The sequence below is a fragment of the Thalassophryne amazonica genome, chromosome 9, assembly GCF_902500255.1.
Source record: "Thalassophryne amazonica chromosome 9, fThaAma1.1, whole genome shotgun sequence".
Taxonomy (NCBI): Eukaryota; Metazoa; Chordata; class Actinopteri; order Batrachoidiformes; family Batrachoididae; genus Thalassophryne; species Thalassophryne amazonica.
This window is the reverse complement of record NC_047111.1, coordinates 9,488,821-9,507,713: the sequence shown is the minus strand read 5'-3', so window position 1 is coordinate 9,507,713 and position 18,893 is coordinate 9,488,821. Positions and strand designations below refer to the sequence as shown.

Below are 18,893 nucleotides of genomic sequence, written 5' to 3'. Positions count from 1 at the left end.
CTCAAATTATGAATATAAAAGAGATGCCGACTTAACAGAGACAACAGGACAAAAGTCACTTGCTGAACGAGTGCTTAGTGAGGAAAGTCTGCGGCATTGGTACATAATAGGACGCCGAAGAATACCCCAATCGGTTCCAAGATGTCCAAACACCTACCCCTGGATATTAAATGTGGTTTACCTACAACTCAAAGACCTGAGATTCACATTGAGATGGGGGATTAATTACGTTGAGCCACTCCAAGGAGTATATGTTGAAATATACCTTAACCAGTGCTTGATCTGGACAACGAGCCCCAACATGCGACGTCAAATGTACAGATGACTGCAAGACCCAAGATATCACGTTTTAGATAACCAGACATTAAATTTGAGAGTTATCGATCAACCTCGGGCCTGTATGAGCTGCCTACCCCCAACCGTACCAACAATTTTTGTAAATCAAGACTTCTTCTACCTGTACAAAAAAGGAGTCTGGAACTGTTGTCAAGCTAGGAAGATTCAGCTTCAAGTTGAGCCTAAGGATCAAGAAGAGAAGCCTATAGTTCCCCTTTATCTAGCCTTATCACAGACCAGGTATTCTGGAAAACTGTTTTGGCAGCATTGGCAAGATCTATGGAACTATGTACCCCCACATCAGGTACAGAGGATCCCTGAAGGACCCCTCCCTAAACCTGACAGGGTAATTGTTACGATGTGGAAGTGGGCGTGGAAAGGAATGGATTCAGAGCTTAAGCACCCGTCTCCCATCTACACTCATCTCTTTAAGAGACAACGACTATTCCCTATGGTGGTGCATCTTGGGAGATAGAGAAAGAAACCGATGGCAGAGTGACAACTCACTCTGAATCATGCTGCGGACCTTCAAACTGGATGAAAATAATGTAAATAGTCTACAATCTGGGCATGGAGGACTTACACCATGCTTGGAATTACCCTACAAGAAAATATGTTTAAACTGGCCACAAAAGGATTACAAAGAGAAAGGATGGGTGCTGGGAACAGGAGGATACTTTGTAGATAATGATTCGTATAAAAGGACTGCTAACCTTGCAGAGCCTGGATTGTACACTCCTCTGGAAGCTATCGTGGACAAAGTTGGACAACACTGGTATTGCCCTGGGGTCGGATGGAAGTTTTACCCAATTCCCCGGTGTCCAGACTCATATCCCTGCATCTTGAATGTAGTGCATGTACAGAAAAGGGGCTACAGGTTTAAAATGAGGTGGGGACCTAATTATGTTGATCCATTACAGGGAGTGTACGTGGATATTTGGCTTGGATCTTTCCAGATCTGGACCAGTAGTCCCTATATGTTTAAAAGACTTCAACTACAAGAGGCACGTTCAACTTTCCATTTGATTGAGAACCAAACTTTGCCAATATGCACGACGGTACAGTACCTTGACATCGAGAAAGGCGGAAGTCTCCCACCTATTAGAAGTGGATGGCGAACCAGAGTACTAGTGGGGCTTTGGCAACCCCCAAGGGCTATACTGATACGACTTAGCATAAAGTTAGGAAGAGGACTATTCCGGAGATTGACTCCTCTGTACTCTGTGATGGTGCAGTATGTCTACAGTGGAATGGCATATTGGGACTCCTATGAGGACATCTTGCACCTACGTAGAGAATTGAATCCTGCATCTTCATAGTGTTTCTACACACCCCAGGGACCGCCGCCTGAAATGAAGGAGGTGACATTCGTCACTTGGAAATGGGCGTGGCGAGGACTAGATATTAGACTCCCATGGCCATCTCCCTTGTTAGTCACCCTTCTTCAGTAACGAGCATCAAGCATCTCTGTTGGGAGCACGAGACAAACAACAGCACCTAAGATCATCTATCTCCGAGATGGAAGAACCACGGGAAGACAGCGTGATCACCACGCAACCTCAAAGAACCAACGAAAGACCAAAAGAAGAGGAGTTTGGCATAGAAATGCCACTACTGCAACGACCCCAAAAGCTGGAGCCGCTGCCACCAGTACCAAGTGAATTCTACTACGAAAATGTTGGAAGAAAGCAGCAGCAACAAAGCCAGCCGCAAAAGGAAAAGTGCCTCCAATGTTGGAGTTGGATGGCTAAAATTACAGCATTGTTAGTCGGCGTTGCTGTACTTCTAGTTATCCTGTACTCATCATCATCATCATCATCATCTATTTTATTTGAGCAGAGGAAAAAAAAAAAAAAAAAAACAGAAAACAGTTTAACAATAACATAAAAAAACAAAAAACTGAATTTACTATTAACTCAGGACCTTGAATCTGCTCAAAAAGGAGTGGGAGGAAGAAAACTTATTTAATCCCACCCCTTTATTCAAATTTAACATAAAGTGCATAGCTGCTTCCCGTCAATTAGATAGAAAATTAAGAAAATAATACATTTAAATACTTGTAAATTCCCACAATAGATACCAACAGCAGCAAGAAAACAATACCAGTATAATAAACAAGCGACAAGCACATACCAACAATGGTAAGAAATCAACGATACCAGTTACGGCAAAGAAAACAAACATATGATGCTCATACCAACAATGGTAAGAAAACAACAATACCAATTACGGTAAGAAGCAAACATATAAAAAACATACCAACAATGATAAGAGACAACAATACCAATTATGATGAAGAACCAAACATATGAAAGAAAGAAACATATAATGCACAAACCAACAATTGTGATACAGAGTCATGAGCCATAAATGTAAAATGGCTTTTATTGTTAGGTCTCAATCATTCTATACCGATCCCAGACCCTCTGTTTATAATGTGACTTGAATTCATGAATGTTTTGGCATTGCTTGAGTCTGACGTCCAAACCATTCCATAACTTTGCTCCACATACAGACACACAAAAAATTTTCCGAGTGGTTCTAACTTTTAATAATGTGAATTTGGCAAAACCTCTAAGATTATGAACACACTCTTTAACTGAGAAGAACTTCAGAATGTTACTTGGCAGTGATTTGTTAAATACCTTAAATAAAATCTGTAATGTAGAATATTTTACAAGATCATGAAATTTAAGCAATTTTGATTGCATAAAAAGATTATTGCTATGTTCTAAAAATCCAACTTTATGTATGATCCTTATTGCTCGTTTTTGTAGTATAAATAGTGGTTGTGTTGAACATTGATAGTTGTTACCCCACACTTCAACACAATATGTTAAGTATGGGAGAACTAAAGAACAGTATAATGTACGGAGTGCATTATGATCAAGAAATTGCTTTACCTTATTTATAATAGAGAGGCTTTTGAAATTTTCATTTTTATGTGTCTGATGTGGGCTTTCCATGTTAATTTACTGTCTATTATTACTCCTAAAAATTTGTTTTCAGCTGAGTTTTCAATTTGGACACTGTCTATACATATTTGTAATTTAGATTTAACCTTATAATTACCAAATATCATTGCTTTTGTTTTATTTAAATTTAATGATAATTTGTTACTGTCCATCCATTTTTTTATTTTAATTAGTTCGTCATTTACAGTATTTATAAGTTCATTGTAATTATCACTACTGTAGAATATACTTGTATCATCAGCGAATAATATTAGTTTCAGTGATCTAGATGCATTAAAAATGTCATTAATATACATATTAAACAGTTTGGGACCCAACACTGCCCCCTGGGGGACACCACAGGCAATGCCAAGACATTTAGATTTGTAATTTCCCATTTCCACGTATTGGACCCTATCTGTAAGATAACTTTTTATCCAATTTCCTGCAACTCCTCTGATACCATAATTCTCTAATTTGTTGATTAAAATTGAATGGTTAATTGTATCAAATGCTTTTTTAAGATCAATGAATATTCCAACAGCATATCTTTTTCTGTCCAATGCATTTGTAATTTCTTCTATTGCCTCAATAACAGCCATTGAAGTGGTTCTTTTCTTTCTAAAGCCATATTGACCTTCGTTTATTAACTGATATTTTTCTATGAATTTTTCCAAACGAGAGTCAAACAATTTTTCTAGGATTTTTGAAAACTGTGGGAGTAAAGAAATTGGTCTATAATTGGTAAAAATATGTTTGTTGTCATTTTTGTACAGTGGTATAACTTTTGCAATTTTCATTTTTTCCGGAACACATCCAGTTTGGAATGACAAATTACAGATATAGGTCAGAGGTTTTGAAATGTTGTTGATGACTTTTTTGACTAATACCATGTCTATATCCATGTCCAAATACTTTGGACAACGTTAGTGACAACCGTGCGTGTGGAAGCAGCAGGCAAGTGATTCCGCTTCCTACGGGGAGGTGAAAGGAATCAACCACACGACGGCAAATTAATTGTCACGTCCAAAGAAAGTGTGAAAACTTCAGATTTAGAACACCCTAGGTGTGCCCCCGTCTGAAGTCCAAATTATAACAAGGGATAATAAAAATGGGGGGTAAGACGTCTAAAAATAAGGAAAATTTATCAACTGACGACTGGAAAGTTATGGAGGCAAAAAATCCAAAAGCAACAAAGAAATTGGAGACCTGGATAAATAAACATGACTTTGACGGACGACTGAACCTGATCAGCATACAAAAGCTGAAGAAGGAGTTAGAACGGGAACATAAAGGTGATGAGAAAAAGATGCAGAAAGTAGGGGCAGATTTAGTGGCATTTTGGGAGGAAGAAGCAGAGAACAGACAGAAAGGAGCAGAGAAGCGACGATTAGAGAAAGCAAGGAAAAAGAAAGCTGTAGGTAAGGCAGAAGAAGATGTGATAATTCAGCACAGAGAGCCAGAACAGCCTCAACAATCACCGCCGGCTGGATCGTCGGTGACAAAGAGACCTTTATCTCCTCTACCAGAGGATGACGATGTACCGCCACCACAGTATGATTTGGCGGTAAAACCTAAGGTAAAAAGAGAAAAACCAGAAAAACCACAAACACGCAGTCAAGCGAAAGTGCCTACAGCCCCTCCCATGGTGGAACATAGTGATCAGGGAGGTGCCTATCCTATGATAGAAGTACCAAATCCTCGTGCAGGAACAGCAGGACAGCTACCAACCATGCTCGTTTATTGGACATGGAATGCTGATGATATCAAAGCAGCAGTCGACATGATACCATCGCCACATGTCGATATTGAGGGATTTATGCAGGATATAGAAAACATTAGAACATCTTACCACCTTAATGGACCTGAAGTCCAACAGGTGTGGATGAAAGCATGTGGCCCTAAATGGAGTCAGGTACGCGGAGACTGGAATCCTGCAGATCAACAAGGCGTACCACTGACACATGATGATCTAGTCTTGAAAACAAGAGTGGAAGCTATGATTACACGTGCAAAAGGAGTGTTAGGACCAAAGATAAATTATACTGAAATTACCAGCACAACTCAGAAAGAAGGAGAGCCATGGACAGAGTTTAGGTGCAGATTTGAGAATGTGTTTAGGGTCCATAGTGGCATATTGCCAGAAACACCTGTGTATGAACAACAATTGAAAAACGCTCTGATCCAACATTCCAATAAGGATATAAAAGCTTGGATACAGAAACATTGGATTGGATTGCCTACAGGCACATTGGAAGACACACATACACACTGCTGTCATGCAGAAGAAGTCTTAAAACAGAAAAAGACAAGAAACAGCGACAAAGGAGTGTATGTAGCACATGGAGATGATGAAATATATTACCAGCAGGGCAACTTAAGACAGCAGAAGCAGTGCAAACGCCCCAAAAAGCCATGGCAAAATAGACAAGGTGGACAGCCACAACGTCAAGGACCATGGCAACCACAACAGCAGGGAGGGCCACCACGTGGTCCCCTGATTTGTTGGAACTGTGGAAGAGAGGGACATATGTATAGAAATTGTCCAAATCCACCTACTGAGGGAGCAGCAGGGAGAATTCCACAACGGAATAATCCTCCGCAGCCACAGTATCCACAATGACTAGAATCCATAATCCATGATTCCATATCAGATAGGCAGTCTGAATCTGTATGTATGGATCTGTGTGCCTTGCTGGGAAATCCGGTACCAAAACCAGAAGTGACTTTGTTGGTAAATGGACGACCAGTGACATTCCTTTGTGATACAGGAGCATGTAGAACCACATGTAATGACAACATACCTGTCCATCAATTAAGCAACGAACTCTTTAGGGTTCGCTCTGCAAATGGACAAACATCAGACGTCCCTATCACCAAACCCATAACGTTGACAGATCCATTTGGCCTGACGTGTACTATGTCAGTGTTAAGCATGCCACAATGTCCAGTTAACCTCCTAGGACGAGACGGATTGACTGCATTGGGCTTGTCCATAATTGTGGAACAAGGGAAATTAGTTGTTGAACGCACAGGAGGCGTTAACATGGTAAGAGAAGAAAGCGCTGACCCCACATTCCACTATTACTATACATTTGACATCTCAGAAGAAGATGCTGCAGGATGGGGTAAAGATGTCGTCTTGCAAGCGACAGCCCTACTAAAAAATCCTGAACAACAGATGTCACCACCTGACCTGCATGTCACAATGTGGCATAAAGATCCTCCAGGTCCGGATGGTGACTATGAAACTAAATTGAAAAATGTTTCACCTGTGAAACTGACAATGACCGATTTGATTCATGATGGCAACTCAATAGCCGTCATAACAGTAACAGGCACCACTGAAGATGTATCAAAATTGAAATTCACAGGTATGCCATTACATATGTCACTTTGTAAGCCATATTTGACAGAATGGCAAGAATTGGGACTGACAGTCATAACAGCTTTGTCAGCCTCTGATTGGAGTAGAGTTGGCCCACGAACGGAGTTCAGTCCATCAACCAAGTTGTATAAAGTGCTAGTTAATGTCTCATTGGTGCTGACAGCTGGAACACACATTGATGTGTCCACTTCACAATCCTGAGTGTTTCAGTTGAGTCCTGAAGAGGATGCTCTTCTCTCTTCAGTACCGTCAGGATTGTGGACAACAGGTCCTTCAGACGTAGGACTGATTAAAAATGCACAACCTGTAGTTATAAGGCCAAAAACAGAATACAGACCATGTGTAAGACAGTATCCATTGAAACCTGATGCAATTGACGGAATCAGGCCAGTAATAGAGGATTTATTAACAGCAGGAGTAATAGTGCCATGTCCAGATTCACCATGTAATACACCCATATTTCCTGTGAAAAAGGCTCCGCCCTCAGTGGGGTGGAGAATGATTCAAGATCTGCAGGCAGTAAATGCTGCTGTGATTAAAAGAGCACCATGTGTCCCAGATCCACATACCTTGTTAAATTCGCTGAGACCAAATTCTAATAGTTTCTCAGTAATTGACATAAGTAATGCATTTTTCTCTGTGCCAGTGCATCCAGATAGTCAATTCTGGTTTGCTTTTACCTTTAAAGGACAACGATATACATTCACCAGATTACCGCAGGGTTACGCAGAGAGCCCAACTATTTATTCTCAAGTCATGTCAGCATGTTTAGCCAATTTTGTTCCACCGGCAGATAGCCAACTATTGGTGTATGTTGATGACATTCTGATTGCCTCTGACACACGAGAAAACTGCATAACTGACACAGTAGCATTATTATGTTTCTTATTTGATAATGGCCACAAAGTGAGTAAAAACAAAGTTCAGTTGTGTAGGGATAAAGTAAAATATTTAGGACATGAATTATCAGCCACAGGGCGCACGATCCTGTCTGACAGGAAGGAAGCAATTTTGCACGCTCCAAAACCACAAACCAAAAAGCAGATGATGTCATTTCTTGGATTGACAAATTACTGCAGGGCATGGATTCCTTGCTTCGCAGAGTTGACTAGTCCACTTTCTGATTTGATGTACAAAGATGATATTTCAATGTCAACCGTGTTGGAATGGAACAAAGATGCTGAGGAAGCCTTTGTAAAAGTAAAGCAAACATTAGTGTCATCCACAGTTTTGGCACTACCAGATTATAGTAAACCATTCATTCAAACAGTTGATTGTAAGAATAAGTTCATGACTAGTGTTTTGGTTCAAGTATATGGCTCAAAATTGAGGCCAGTTGCCTACTACTCATCTAAATTGGATGCAGTAGCAAGTGCTTTACCACCATGCGTACAGGCTGTTGTTGCAGCCTCTATGGCTGTTCAAAGTAGCAGTAATGTTGTTCTATTCCATCAGTTGACATTGAAAGTTCCACATGCAGTTTCTGCACTTTTGTTGCAGACAAACATGAGCCTTTTGTCCCCAGCAAGACATCTTTCGTGCATGTCCTTGCTATTATCACAGCCACACCTTACGATAGAGCGATGTACAACATTGAATCCCTCCACATTGATACCTTTACCTGAGGATGGTGAGCCGCACAATTGTCTTGATGTAGCAACAGTTTGTACAAAAGCACGGACAGTTATTTACACTTGCGCAAAACACTATTTACACATAGAAACACTCCTAATAATCGTACGCGTATTCTTATGTCAGGGGAGCTCACCCTCCCGTGAAATTTAACTAATGTCCTGCATTAGGGGACTCCGCCGTCCCTGCCAAATTTAACTGCCTTTTTACAGTGCACATATTTCTACCCGGGATTTCCTGTACGTATTAAAACAGAGGAGTCCGTATCCTCCTTCCGGAATTTAACTACTTGCGTCCCTCGCAACCGTAGAGGAGTCCGTCCTCCTTACAGAGTTTAACTGTGTTTCATTAACAGACGATTCTGTATCATCGCTTACGGAGTTTAACTGTTTTATGTGATCACTTTTATCCCCTACCGGTACGCGTATATAAACAGAGGAGTCCGCACCCTCCTTACAGAGTTTAACTGCTTTGCATTAACAGGCGATTCTGTATCATCGCTTGCGGAATTTAACTGTTTTATGTGATCTGATCACCACTCACTCAGTACTGTTTACAAAGAAATTTTACTCACTGACTCGACTTCCTGTCTGTCTTCTTCGGGAAAATCTCGTCAACCAGACGATGCCAACGGTGGTCGACAATTGCAGACACGATCAATCGATCGATCAGACCTTGGCCAAGGATTTACGTCTGGACTTGACGACCTCCGCCGGACACCTCCGGTGTTGTTGAGCTCCCGGACGAGCCCCCAGTCAATGTTGGGTATTTTCTCCTCCAAACATTTTTAAAACCTTTAACAAGACAAACAGAGTCAAGAAACACCAGTGAGACAGAAAGTCAAATATTACGCGCGGAGTGCGGCCAGGCTGTACACCAAGGCTACACTAAAGTCTGGCCTGCTTTTCCGCTCTTTTATTAAGAGACGCCCTCATCACATAAACAAGAAACTTGTCCTAAGGGTGGGGGTAATGACGCAAGACAAGTTTCTTCCCATAACATAAACGCATACGTCAATAAGTGCAGCTGTAAGGAAGAACACTTCAGGTCAGCACATCTCGTTCGTCTGTTGCAGGTATCAGCTGTTCTGCATCTGCCTGAAGTGTCCTGTCTTCCACACTCCTTCACACTAAACACCACATCACAAACGTCAAAACAAAATTGAATTCTCAGGATTGCATTAAGACAGGTGCAAAACAGCACATCTCCGTTCTCATGAGAAAGAAGACAAAGCTAAACAAGGTTGAATAACACGTACGTTCTCAGGGTGAAGTGCAAAACAGCACAACACCGTTCTCATGAGAAAGAAGACAAAGCTAAAAAAGGTTGAATAACACGTACGTTCTCAGGGTGAAGTGCAAAACAGCACAACACCGTTCTCATGAGAAAGAAGGCAAATGTACAAACGTTTAACAGTGATAACATGTATACAAAATCTCTAACATTCTGTAGACAGTTTGTTTCTGCATTTATTAACAATGTCTTTTATTTCCTGTTCATTTGTTGCTGAAAGAAAAATTGAATTTATGTTTCTTTTTATGGTTTCATTAGACTGCTGAATTCCTGGATTTGGGATTCCAGCTGCCAAATCAGGGCCAACATGTACAAAAAATTTATTAAAACCATTCACTATATTATTCATGTTGTAATCATGAACATTTTTATCAATAAAATAATCTGGATATCTTGTATTGGAAGATCCTGGTTTAATTAGGTTGTTCAAAATGTTCCAAGTTTCTTTGATGTTGTTTTTATTTTTTTGTAGAATTTCATCATAGTACAACTTTTTACTTATTCGGATGACTTCTGTTAATTTGTTTTTATATACTTTATATCTTATTTCGGCTTCTTTTGTTTTTGAATTAATACATTTTTTATAAAGGCTGTTTTTTTTTTTTGCAGGCTTTTAATATTCCTTTAGTTAGCCAAGGACATTTATTGTATCTTTATTTTTATAGTATTCTTTAAGGGGACAATGTTTTTTATACAACGTGCAGAAAATATCTATAAAATTTCTATATGCACCATCTACATCTGACTCACTGTAGACTGTACTCCAGTCTTGTATACTTAAACTGCTGTTGAAGGCATTTATTGTTTCTTCTGTTCTTATTCGTTTATGGACTACTTCTCTGTCCTGATTAGTTTTTTTAAGGTCACAGTCATAAACAATAAAAACAGGTAAGTGATCAGTGATATCACATATGAACAGGCCACTTATAACTTGATTTTCAATAATATTCGTAAAGATATTATCGATTATTGTGGCACTGTGAGATGTTATTCTACTTGGTTTTGTAATTGCTGGATAAAGGGACATACTATACATTGTGTCAGAAAAAGCATCTATTGATTTCAGTTTTTCAGGATTCAAAAGATCTATATTAAAATCCCCACAGACAAATATATTTTTAGTACTTATTTCCGAGAACATTTTTTCCATTTGTTCATTAAAAATGTCAATACTTGAACCAGGTGACCGATATACACAACTTACAATAATATTTTTCCTCTTTTTGTTGTCTATTTCGACTGTCAGACATTCCATTACTCCATCTATTGTTACTGGCATACTTTCTACAACCGTAAACTGAATTGTTTTATGAATATATAATGCAACACCACCTCCTGTTTGTATTTCCTGTTTACATAATGCAACTCATAATCTTCTAAATCAAAATCAATACCTTTTTCCTTTTGTAACCAGGATTCTGATATGGCAATAATACTAAATGGTGATATAAACTGTTGCAAATATTCCTTTATAGAGTTAAAATTAGTGTACAAACTTCGGCTGTTGAAATGTATGATTGACAATTTGTCGTCCGAAGTCGTAACATTTGTATACTGGTCTTGTGTATAGTAATCACAGTTCATATTTATTGAAACAAGAAGGTTGTTGACCGGGTCAGTTTCATTTTCCTGATCTTGTGTGTTGTGCTCAGTATATTTAAATGTTTCCAGTTCCTTTTGTTTAAATTGTAAGATTCTCTGTAACAAATCTGTATCTTTGTTGTTCTTTGGTGTGAATATGTTTGTTGAAATGTTCATGGTGGTGTATAGAGTCTCACAATGTTACCTTTATCTTTCAGTTATACGAGGTCTCTTAGATAATAAACCGACCCTTTTATTTATTTTTTTAACTATATGGATTTGAATGACATGCGATTACACCAATCATGCTTGAACCCTCGTGCGCATGCGTGAGTTTTTTCACGCGTGTCGGTGACGTCATTTCCCTGTGGGCAGGCCTTGAGTGAGATGTGGTCCCGCCCTCTCGGCTGAATTCCTTTGTTTCACACGCTGCTCGAGACGGCGCGCGTTGCTTTATCAAAATTTTTTCTGGACCTGTGAGGAATATCCGAGTGGACACTATTCGAGAAATTAAGCTGGTTTTCTGTGAAAAGTTTAACGGCTGATGAGAGATTATGGGGTGTTTCTGTCGGTGTAAGGACTTCCCACGGAGCGGGACGTCCTGCAGCGCTTCCAGGCGCTGTCGTTGGCCTGTTTCGAGCTGAAAACATCCTAATTTAAGGCTTAATTCACCCAGGACATCGTGAGAGAACAGAGAAGATTCAGAAGAGGCCGGCATGAGGAATTTATGCGGACATTCCACTGTTTAAGGACATTTTTTTAATGAAAGACGTACGCGCAAATTCGCCGAGTCGTTTCCGTGACAACTCGGCAAATCTGTGTGCGCTGCGACAGGAAAAACACCTCCGTGTTGAAAACCATTTGTAGAATTCAGGCGGCTTTTAATGGCTTTCAACAAGTGAGTAACTGAGAAATTGTTTAACAGCTTGGGCATGTTCCAACTTGCCCGTTAAGATTTCCAACGGAGGTGTTTTTCCTGCCGCGAAAAGTCTATGCGAAGGACAAGAAATTGTCAGTTACGAATGGCTGGGACCCAATCGGATTTACAATAATGGTACGTGTGAATCGCCTGCAAAACATTGGTTGAGCTGTGGAAAAGGAAGAGGTCGGCATGAATGTTCTTGGTGGGAAAGAACGCAAATAATAGCTGGAGGAATCATCACCACTTTCGCTGCAGAGACCGGAGAAGTCATTAAAGAAGGTCTCGAAGTGGTGACTGGTTGGATTGGACATTTGTTTGGATATCTTTGGCCCTATCTGTTAATCATAATAGGACTAATTATTGCTTCAGTGATTGGATATGTTTTGTTAAAAGGAAGTTTTGCAGCCGCCCTGCGCTTGTGTGGGAGGAGCACACAACGCAGTGATATGGAGCCCCTCCTCCGTTAGGGGAGGAGAGATGAAGCCTACAAAGCCCGACGCCGAGACACGCCCTGTTCATTCTGACTTGGGGGAGTGAAGGAAGAAGAAGCATCTACATAACAGCGTACAAACTTAAGGAGATAAGTAAAAAGAATAAGAGAGCACAATGTCCAACAATACCGGCGGCGTAAATGACACTATCTTCAAAGTGAGTAGAGTGGAGTTTATTCCACTACTGTTAGTATGGCTGCTATACTGCTGTGTCAGCCGTTGGGACTTACGACAACCACTGCGAATAGTAACGCTACTACGTGCTCCTACGGTCGCTTTACTCTCCAGTTTGACTGTTGGGGAATATGGCAGTACACATCAATTACAATTTGGATGGTGATAGATATGACAGCAATCTTTTATGCCCCGGCAGTGATAGCTGACATTGTGTGCGAAGCTGTGATGGCCTTGACCCTATTGGCGTACATAGCTACGTTAACTGGAGCCGTACAACGCAAGAAACCCTGGCTCTACAAACTTGGACTTATCATAATTTGGACCTTAGGATGGGGAATATTATCAGCTTTATACTGGCTGTCTATGGTTAGTCAACTACTCCTGCTGTTATGGTTTACGACCTATGATGCTTGCTTCCCGCGTACGGCTCCTTCAGCTACAGTGGGAATGACAACGTCACCACAGTCCCATTCTCCTACGGTGATCATGAGGCATCTCTGGTGTACATCTGAATAATCCCGACGAACACTTTTGCTTGCTTGCAATATAATAGTTAAAAGACTAATGTTTCCTCTTACACTATAGGGGGATATAAGATGTATTCATTGTCAAGCCACCCTGGAACAAGCGCTCTACTTCTGGGAGATAACACCGACTCTGTGGTGCCCGACGTGTTATGGCCACAACTTCCCTGTTCAAGTGGCACGGGAATAGTGGGACGGAAGGATACTTCTTTTCTGCCCCAGCTACCATCAGAAGCATACTTAAAAATTGAGATTGAGGCAGACATGATCTGGCATTCTCTCTTGATTGATCAAATACGAGCTGACACTATAGTGTCTCCAGAGGGATATATGTATTGCCCCGTGTTTACCAAAATGTGGATGTATCCTACGGGAATAAGATTCTCCACAGCTCATCTTGCCGATGGCCGGATCGTGGCTATTGGTCCTTCATTATGAGAGCATATCTCACCCATATTGGCCTCTCTTCATTGGCTTCCTGTTAATTCTAGAATAGAATTTAAAATTCTTCTTCTTACTTATAAGGTTTTGAATAATCAGGTCCCATCTTATCTTAGGGACCTCGTAGTACCATATCACCCCAATAGAGCGCTTCGCTCTCAGACTGCAGGCTTACTTGTAGTTCCTAGGGTTTGTAAGAGTAGAATGGGAGGCACAGCCTTCAGCTTTCAGGCTCCTCTCCTGTGGAACCAGCTCCCAATTCAGATCAGGGAGACAGACACCCTCTCTACTTTTAAGATTAGGCTTAAAACTTTCCTTTTTGCTAAAGCTTATAGTTAGGGCTGGATCAGGTGACCCTGAACCATCCCTTAGTTATGCTGCTATAGACATAGACTGCTGGGGGGTTCCCATGATGCATTGTTTCTTTCTCTTTTTGCTCTGTATGCACCACTCTGCATTTAATCATTAGTGATCGATCTCTGCTCCCCTCCACAGCATGTCTTTTTCCTGGTTCTCTCCCTCAGCCCCAACCAGTCCCAGCAGAAGACTGCCCCTCCCTGAGCCTGGTTCTGCTGGAGGTTTCTTCCTGTTAAAAGGGAGTTTTTCCTTCCCACTGTAGCCAAGTGCTTGCTCACAGGGGGTCGTTTTGACCGTTGGGGTTTTACATAATTATTGTATGGCCTTACCTTACAATATAAAGCGCCTTGGGGCAACTGTTTGTTGTGATTTGGCGCTATATAAAAAAATTGATTGATTGATTACCACCAGTTCCACGTTCACCTCCACAGCGCACTACAGAGGTTGGGGTGCAAACCGAGGAAATGAACTGGTGTTTGGAGGCCCTCACGCAGGTGTTCCTGGATGAACACCTTCAGCAGCCCGAGCCTCAGGATATTCTCGCAGGATACATCACCGCGGCCATCTACACTAGTTACATCGTGTTATACACCCATCACCCCCACTTCACCATGCGCACCATCGTTCCCTGACGGATTATCATCTCAGGAATATGAGGCGAATCCGCCTCCATTGGAATTACCATCACAATCACCACTACTGGAAGGGCAGCCTTCTGACAGCGACGGCAATCTACATGTGGGCGGAGAGGAGTATGTGGTGCTGGATGAGTGTCGTTCAACTCCAGCTCCTCCTGTTCTGTCTCCGATGGTGGATGAAAAAGAAGTGCTCACCCTTTATCCTGTCGACGACGACGAGGATGTTTTTATGGAAGTATAGAAAGATCGGCGGAGCTTCAAGTCATGGAGGGGGTGTCAGGAAAAATGACTTTAAGCTTGCTTTCAGCTTGTTATCATCTTGGAATATAATACGTGCCATGGGATTAATATACATGCTGTTGGATTAAACTGCACAGTGTTTGGTACCTTCCAGGAGTAAGTGAGGTCATACCGGACTTTTCCATTGTAAATGGGGAGGCTCACGGAATGAACTCAGTGGTGAAGACGAGGCAATATGTCTAAGAATGATTCTAACATGACAAGTATGATCAAATGGAGTATTAATGTGTTAAAATTTAGAGTTGATTAGAAAAAGTATGTTACGAATAAGTGAAATGAATGATTATATGAGTTGTTTTTCATAAAGAGTGCAGAGTCAGAGAAAAAAGGAAGTGAAGAAGATGTCGCAAGTGGGGCAAGAAAAGCTGATGTTAAACAACTGATCAAATGATTAAGATGTTAGTAAAAATGAAATGAATAATAAGGAATGAGAATGTTTGTATATGATCATATGAATTGTTTTTATGTGAAAGAGAGTTGTAATGAAATGATTGAATATGATTGATGTGATTTTGAAGAAATGATTTAAAAGAGTGAATTCTCGGAAAAGCTGAAGTGTTAACAGAAAAGAGGAACTTGAGAAATAAGTTACTGGTAGGGGCTGCGGAGATTTCCAGTAAAGCAGAAGGAGAAGGGAGGAGGTTTTGAGTCAACAGCGTCCCCATGGTAACCAAGATCATCTGAGGACGACAAAAGTCAAGAACATATATAACCTGTTGAAACACCAGAAAACTGGGTTATTCTTCCAGGGAGAGGTGCTGTTGCCACTACTCCTCTGCTACGAGGAGATCACAAGTCTTGACCATCTTGTGAGCATCAATTGGAATCGTGGAGTGAGAGGATTGGAGCCATAAAAGATCATTTGAGAGAGATTTCAACTCCCACTCAGGCCGTCCAGTCACGGAGTAGCAGAACGATGGAGGATAACCACTGGCCTTAAGTCTGAGTGGGGAATGTTCAACGATCTCTCTCTCAAGGAATTTCACAGCATACCAGAATGGATTAGATCAACTTTTGGGTGATTGAAGACGGAATAAATTCTTATGTGGATTAACTTCCTGAAGGATTACAATATCACACAAGGATCGTGGTCAGCTAACGACTAATAGCTGATGAAGAGGAAATCAAGTTCATCGAGCTGGGGACCTTAACCTCGAAAGCCTTCCTCCCTCACTCCTAGGAAAATTTGTTAAGAAATCAATCCAGTCCCAGTCAAAGTAAGATCAGTCAGAATTATTGAATTAAAAAAAAAAAATCTCTGCCAATCATTATTCTAATTATATTTGAATTACTGTTGTGAAATTATCACCATATAACCTATTTTGATTATATTATCGGCACTTGCAAAACCTGCAATAAAATTCCAAGCATGCAGTTAGTGTTAAGGCTTGGCCATTGGATTATTGATGCTTCTTAAGGTGTGAAAGTTAAGTTTATTGGGTATACAACATCAAGTGCTCTAAAAGGTTAGTCTGGTTTTTAATGAAAATAACACATCCTGGGGACTCGCTGTACGAGTCACTAAATTTAAAATCTAGCAACATTCCAAGAGCCCTGATCCATAAGAGGAGAGCTGCCATTAACGGGCGTGGCCGGTTCGTATCCTGGTTCCTGCGAAGGCTATTCGACCGGTGTGCGAGATCAGCTTCAGCGGGGTGGACGTCCGGATGGAGGCAGTGAGCAGCTAGACGAATCTCCTCGCCACCAGCTTGAACAGCCTTTGTGCAGCCCTGCCGGGTAATACCCGTGGAGACACGAAGGTTGGACCCCAGAGACGGACAGCTGGTTTTGCACAAACACACTCATCGGAGGGTGAGCGTGTGTCATGTATCTAAAAGCGGGATCTGACACAAGACACACGTGTGGTTTATGAAACATTCGTATCTGACCAATCCCAGCATACGAATGATCAGCTCTTGATCAATGCGGCGGCTGAATTTGTCATTAGCATGTTATGCCTTTAAATATTCATGGTTCGGAAGCCTCGCCCACTGAGCTCAACATGGAGAGAAGAAGCACTGGGAAGAAGAAAAACTTTTCAGAGATGGAAACTGGCATCCTAACATCGGAGATGGAGAAAAACAAACTTGTACTTTTTGGCAGTCTGAAAAGTAGAGTCAAAGGTGCTCATAAAAATGTTGTGTGGAAGAGTGTAACGGAGGCGGTCAACAGCGTTGTCGCAGAGGAACGGACTCTGGCTGAGGTTTGAAGAATTCTTTGACTTAACCTATGCCTAATGATTTTGAATCAATCTTTTATGCACCCACTGTTAAAAGCTTATGCCTGCTAATTGATTAAGAATTGTTTGCATTTACGTCAAGAAAAAGTGGTCCAATTTAAAGCTGGCCACCAAAAACGTGTTGCGGCACTTAAGCGCAGCATTAGGCAGACTGGGGGAGGCCAACAAGACCCCAGCCTGACCCTGACAGAGACGGAGGTAAAAACAGCTGCGTGGGCTTTTTTAAATTAATTTTGTTTAATCCATTTTAAGAATCCGTTTTGATCCGTTCTGAATATGTGGCTGCTTATGCTTGGATGACAGCTGAGGTTTGTTTCATAATTATTTTCAGACTCAGACAGATTTTGTAGTGCTGCGCCGCAGATCCACAGACTCAGATTTGCGTACACGAGCTCAGACCAGACGTGAGCTCTGTCGTGAGATTCGTCTTAGCCTCCGCTCACGTCCAAATTGATAAATACCAAAGTTTGCATAAAAATGGTCGAACACACATTTTCTGCAGTACGTTCGTTTGATAAATGAGGTCACAGTGAGGTCAGCAAGCTAATGTGTGTTTGTGTGTATTTTTCAGTGAAACGTGTCATGGCGGACATGTGGTTTCTCTGACCTGTGACAATCAGCGTGAGTACAACAAAACACAAAATCAAACTCATATTAACAGGAAGCCAACGGCCCGAGGCTGCTGCTGTGATGTCATCAAATCAAAAAACAAATGCATTCTGTATTCTGAATATAAAAATATTACACTCAAAGATGGAACTGGCTGAATTTCTGGGATGATACAAAAGACACGTCACACATTGTCTGTGTCTGTGTGTGTCTGTTTGCGTGTGTGTCTGTGTTTCAGCCTGTGGTGTTCGCCAGGTCTTTAACAACGTCAGTGTTTTGGTCCAAGCAGAAGGGCAGAGAAAAGACAAAGGTGAGGAAATGCGTTTTGACTTTGACCAGTTTTGTAGTTGTGTGTGTGTGTGTGTGTGTGTGTGTGTGTGTGTGTGTGTGTGTGTGTGTGTGTGTGTGTGTGTGTGTGTGTGTGTGTGTGTGTGTGTGTGATAAATTTTAGTTGCATCTTTGTTTTGTGTGCTCAGGTGTTAGAATTGTGGGAGGTGTAAATGCTATGAAAGGGGCGTGGCCATGGATGGTGTCTCTCCATTGGAGAGGTCGGCATGCGTGCGGTGCCTCACTGATTGACAGCGAATGGTTGCTGACGGCGGCGCATTGTGTCTACGGGTAAGCCGTTTGCCATAAGATACTGCACATCATTTCCACATAGCTCATGTCACATGACGCCTCCGTAGATAAAAGCCACGAGCTTGTGGCCTGATTACAAGCTCACAGAGTGTTTGATGGGAAACGTGGAGCAGCACAGGAGCTGTCAGATGAAGAATTGGACTCGTTGTGATCTTTTGCTGGATAGAGGAAAGCAGACGTGTGTCCCACGCACTCAGCCTCACTCGCCAGTGGCTGTGGAGGCGCTCAGGAGAATGTAACCCTTTTCGTGGAGCGTGGGTGAGCACCTGCTGGGCGGAGTCAGCAGCTGGCCATGCACAGCACCATCTAATTTGAAACCAAAAAAAAAACATAGGTTTGCAGTCCCAAAGTGCAGAACAAAGCACTACAGGA

At 41.5% G+C, this 18,893-nt stretch overlaps 1 protein-coding gene across 1 annotated transcript in view; it reads left to right on the top strand.

The window, feature by feature from the left end:
* LOC117517266 (enteropeptidase-like) overlaps positions 1-18,893 on the top strand; it is a 213,141-nt gene that overhangs the window by 176,327 nt on the left and 17,921 nt on the right. The window contains exons 19-20 of the mRNA XM_034178213.1: positions 17,845-17,894; positions 18,121-18,192. Coding sequence (XP_034034104.1) covers positions 17,845-17,894; positions 18,121-18,192 — 122 coding nt within the window. The remainder of the gene's footprint in view (positions 1-17,844; positions 17,895-18,120; positions 18,193-18,893) is intronic.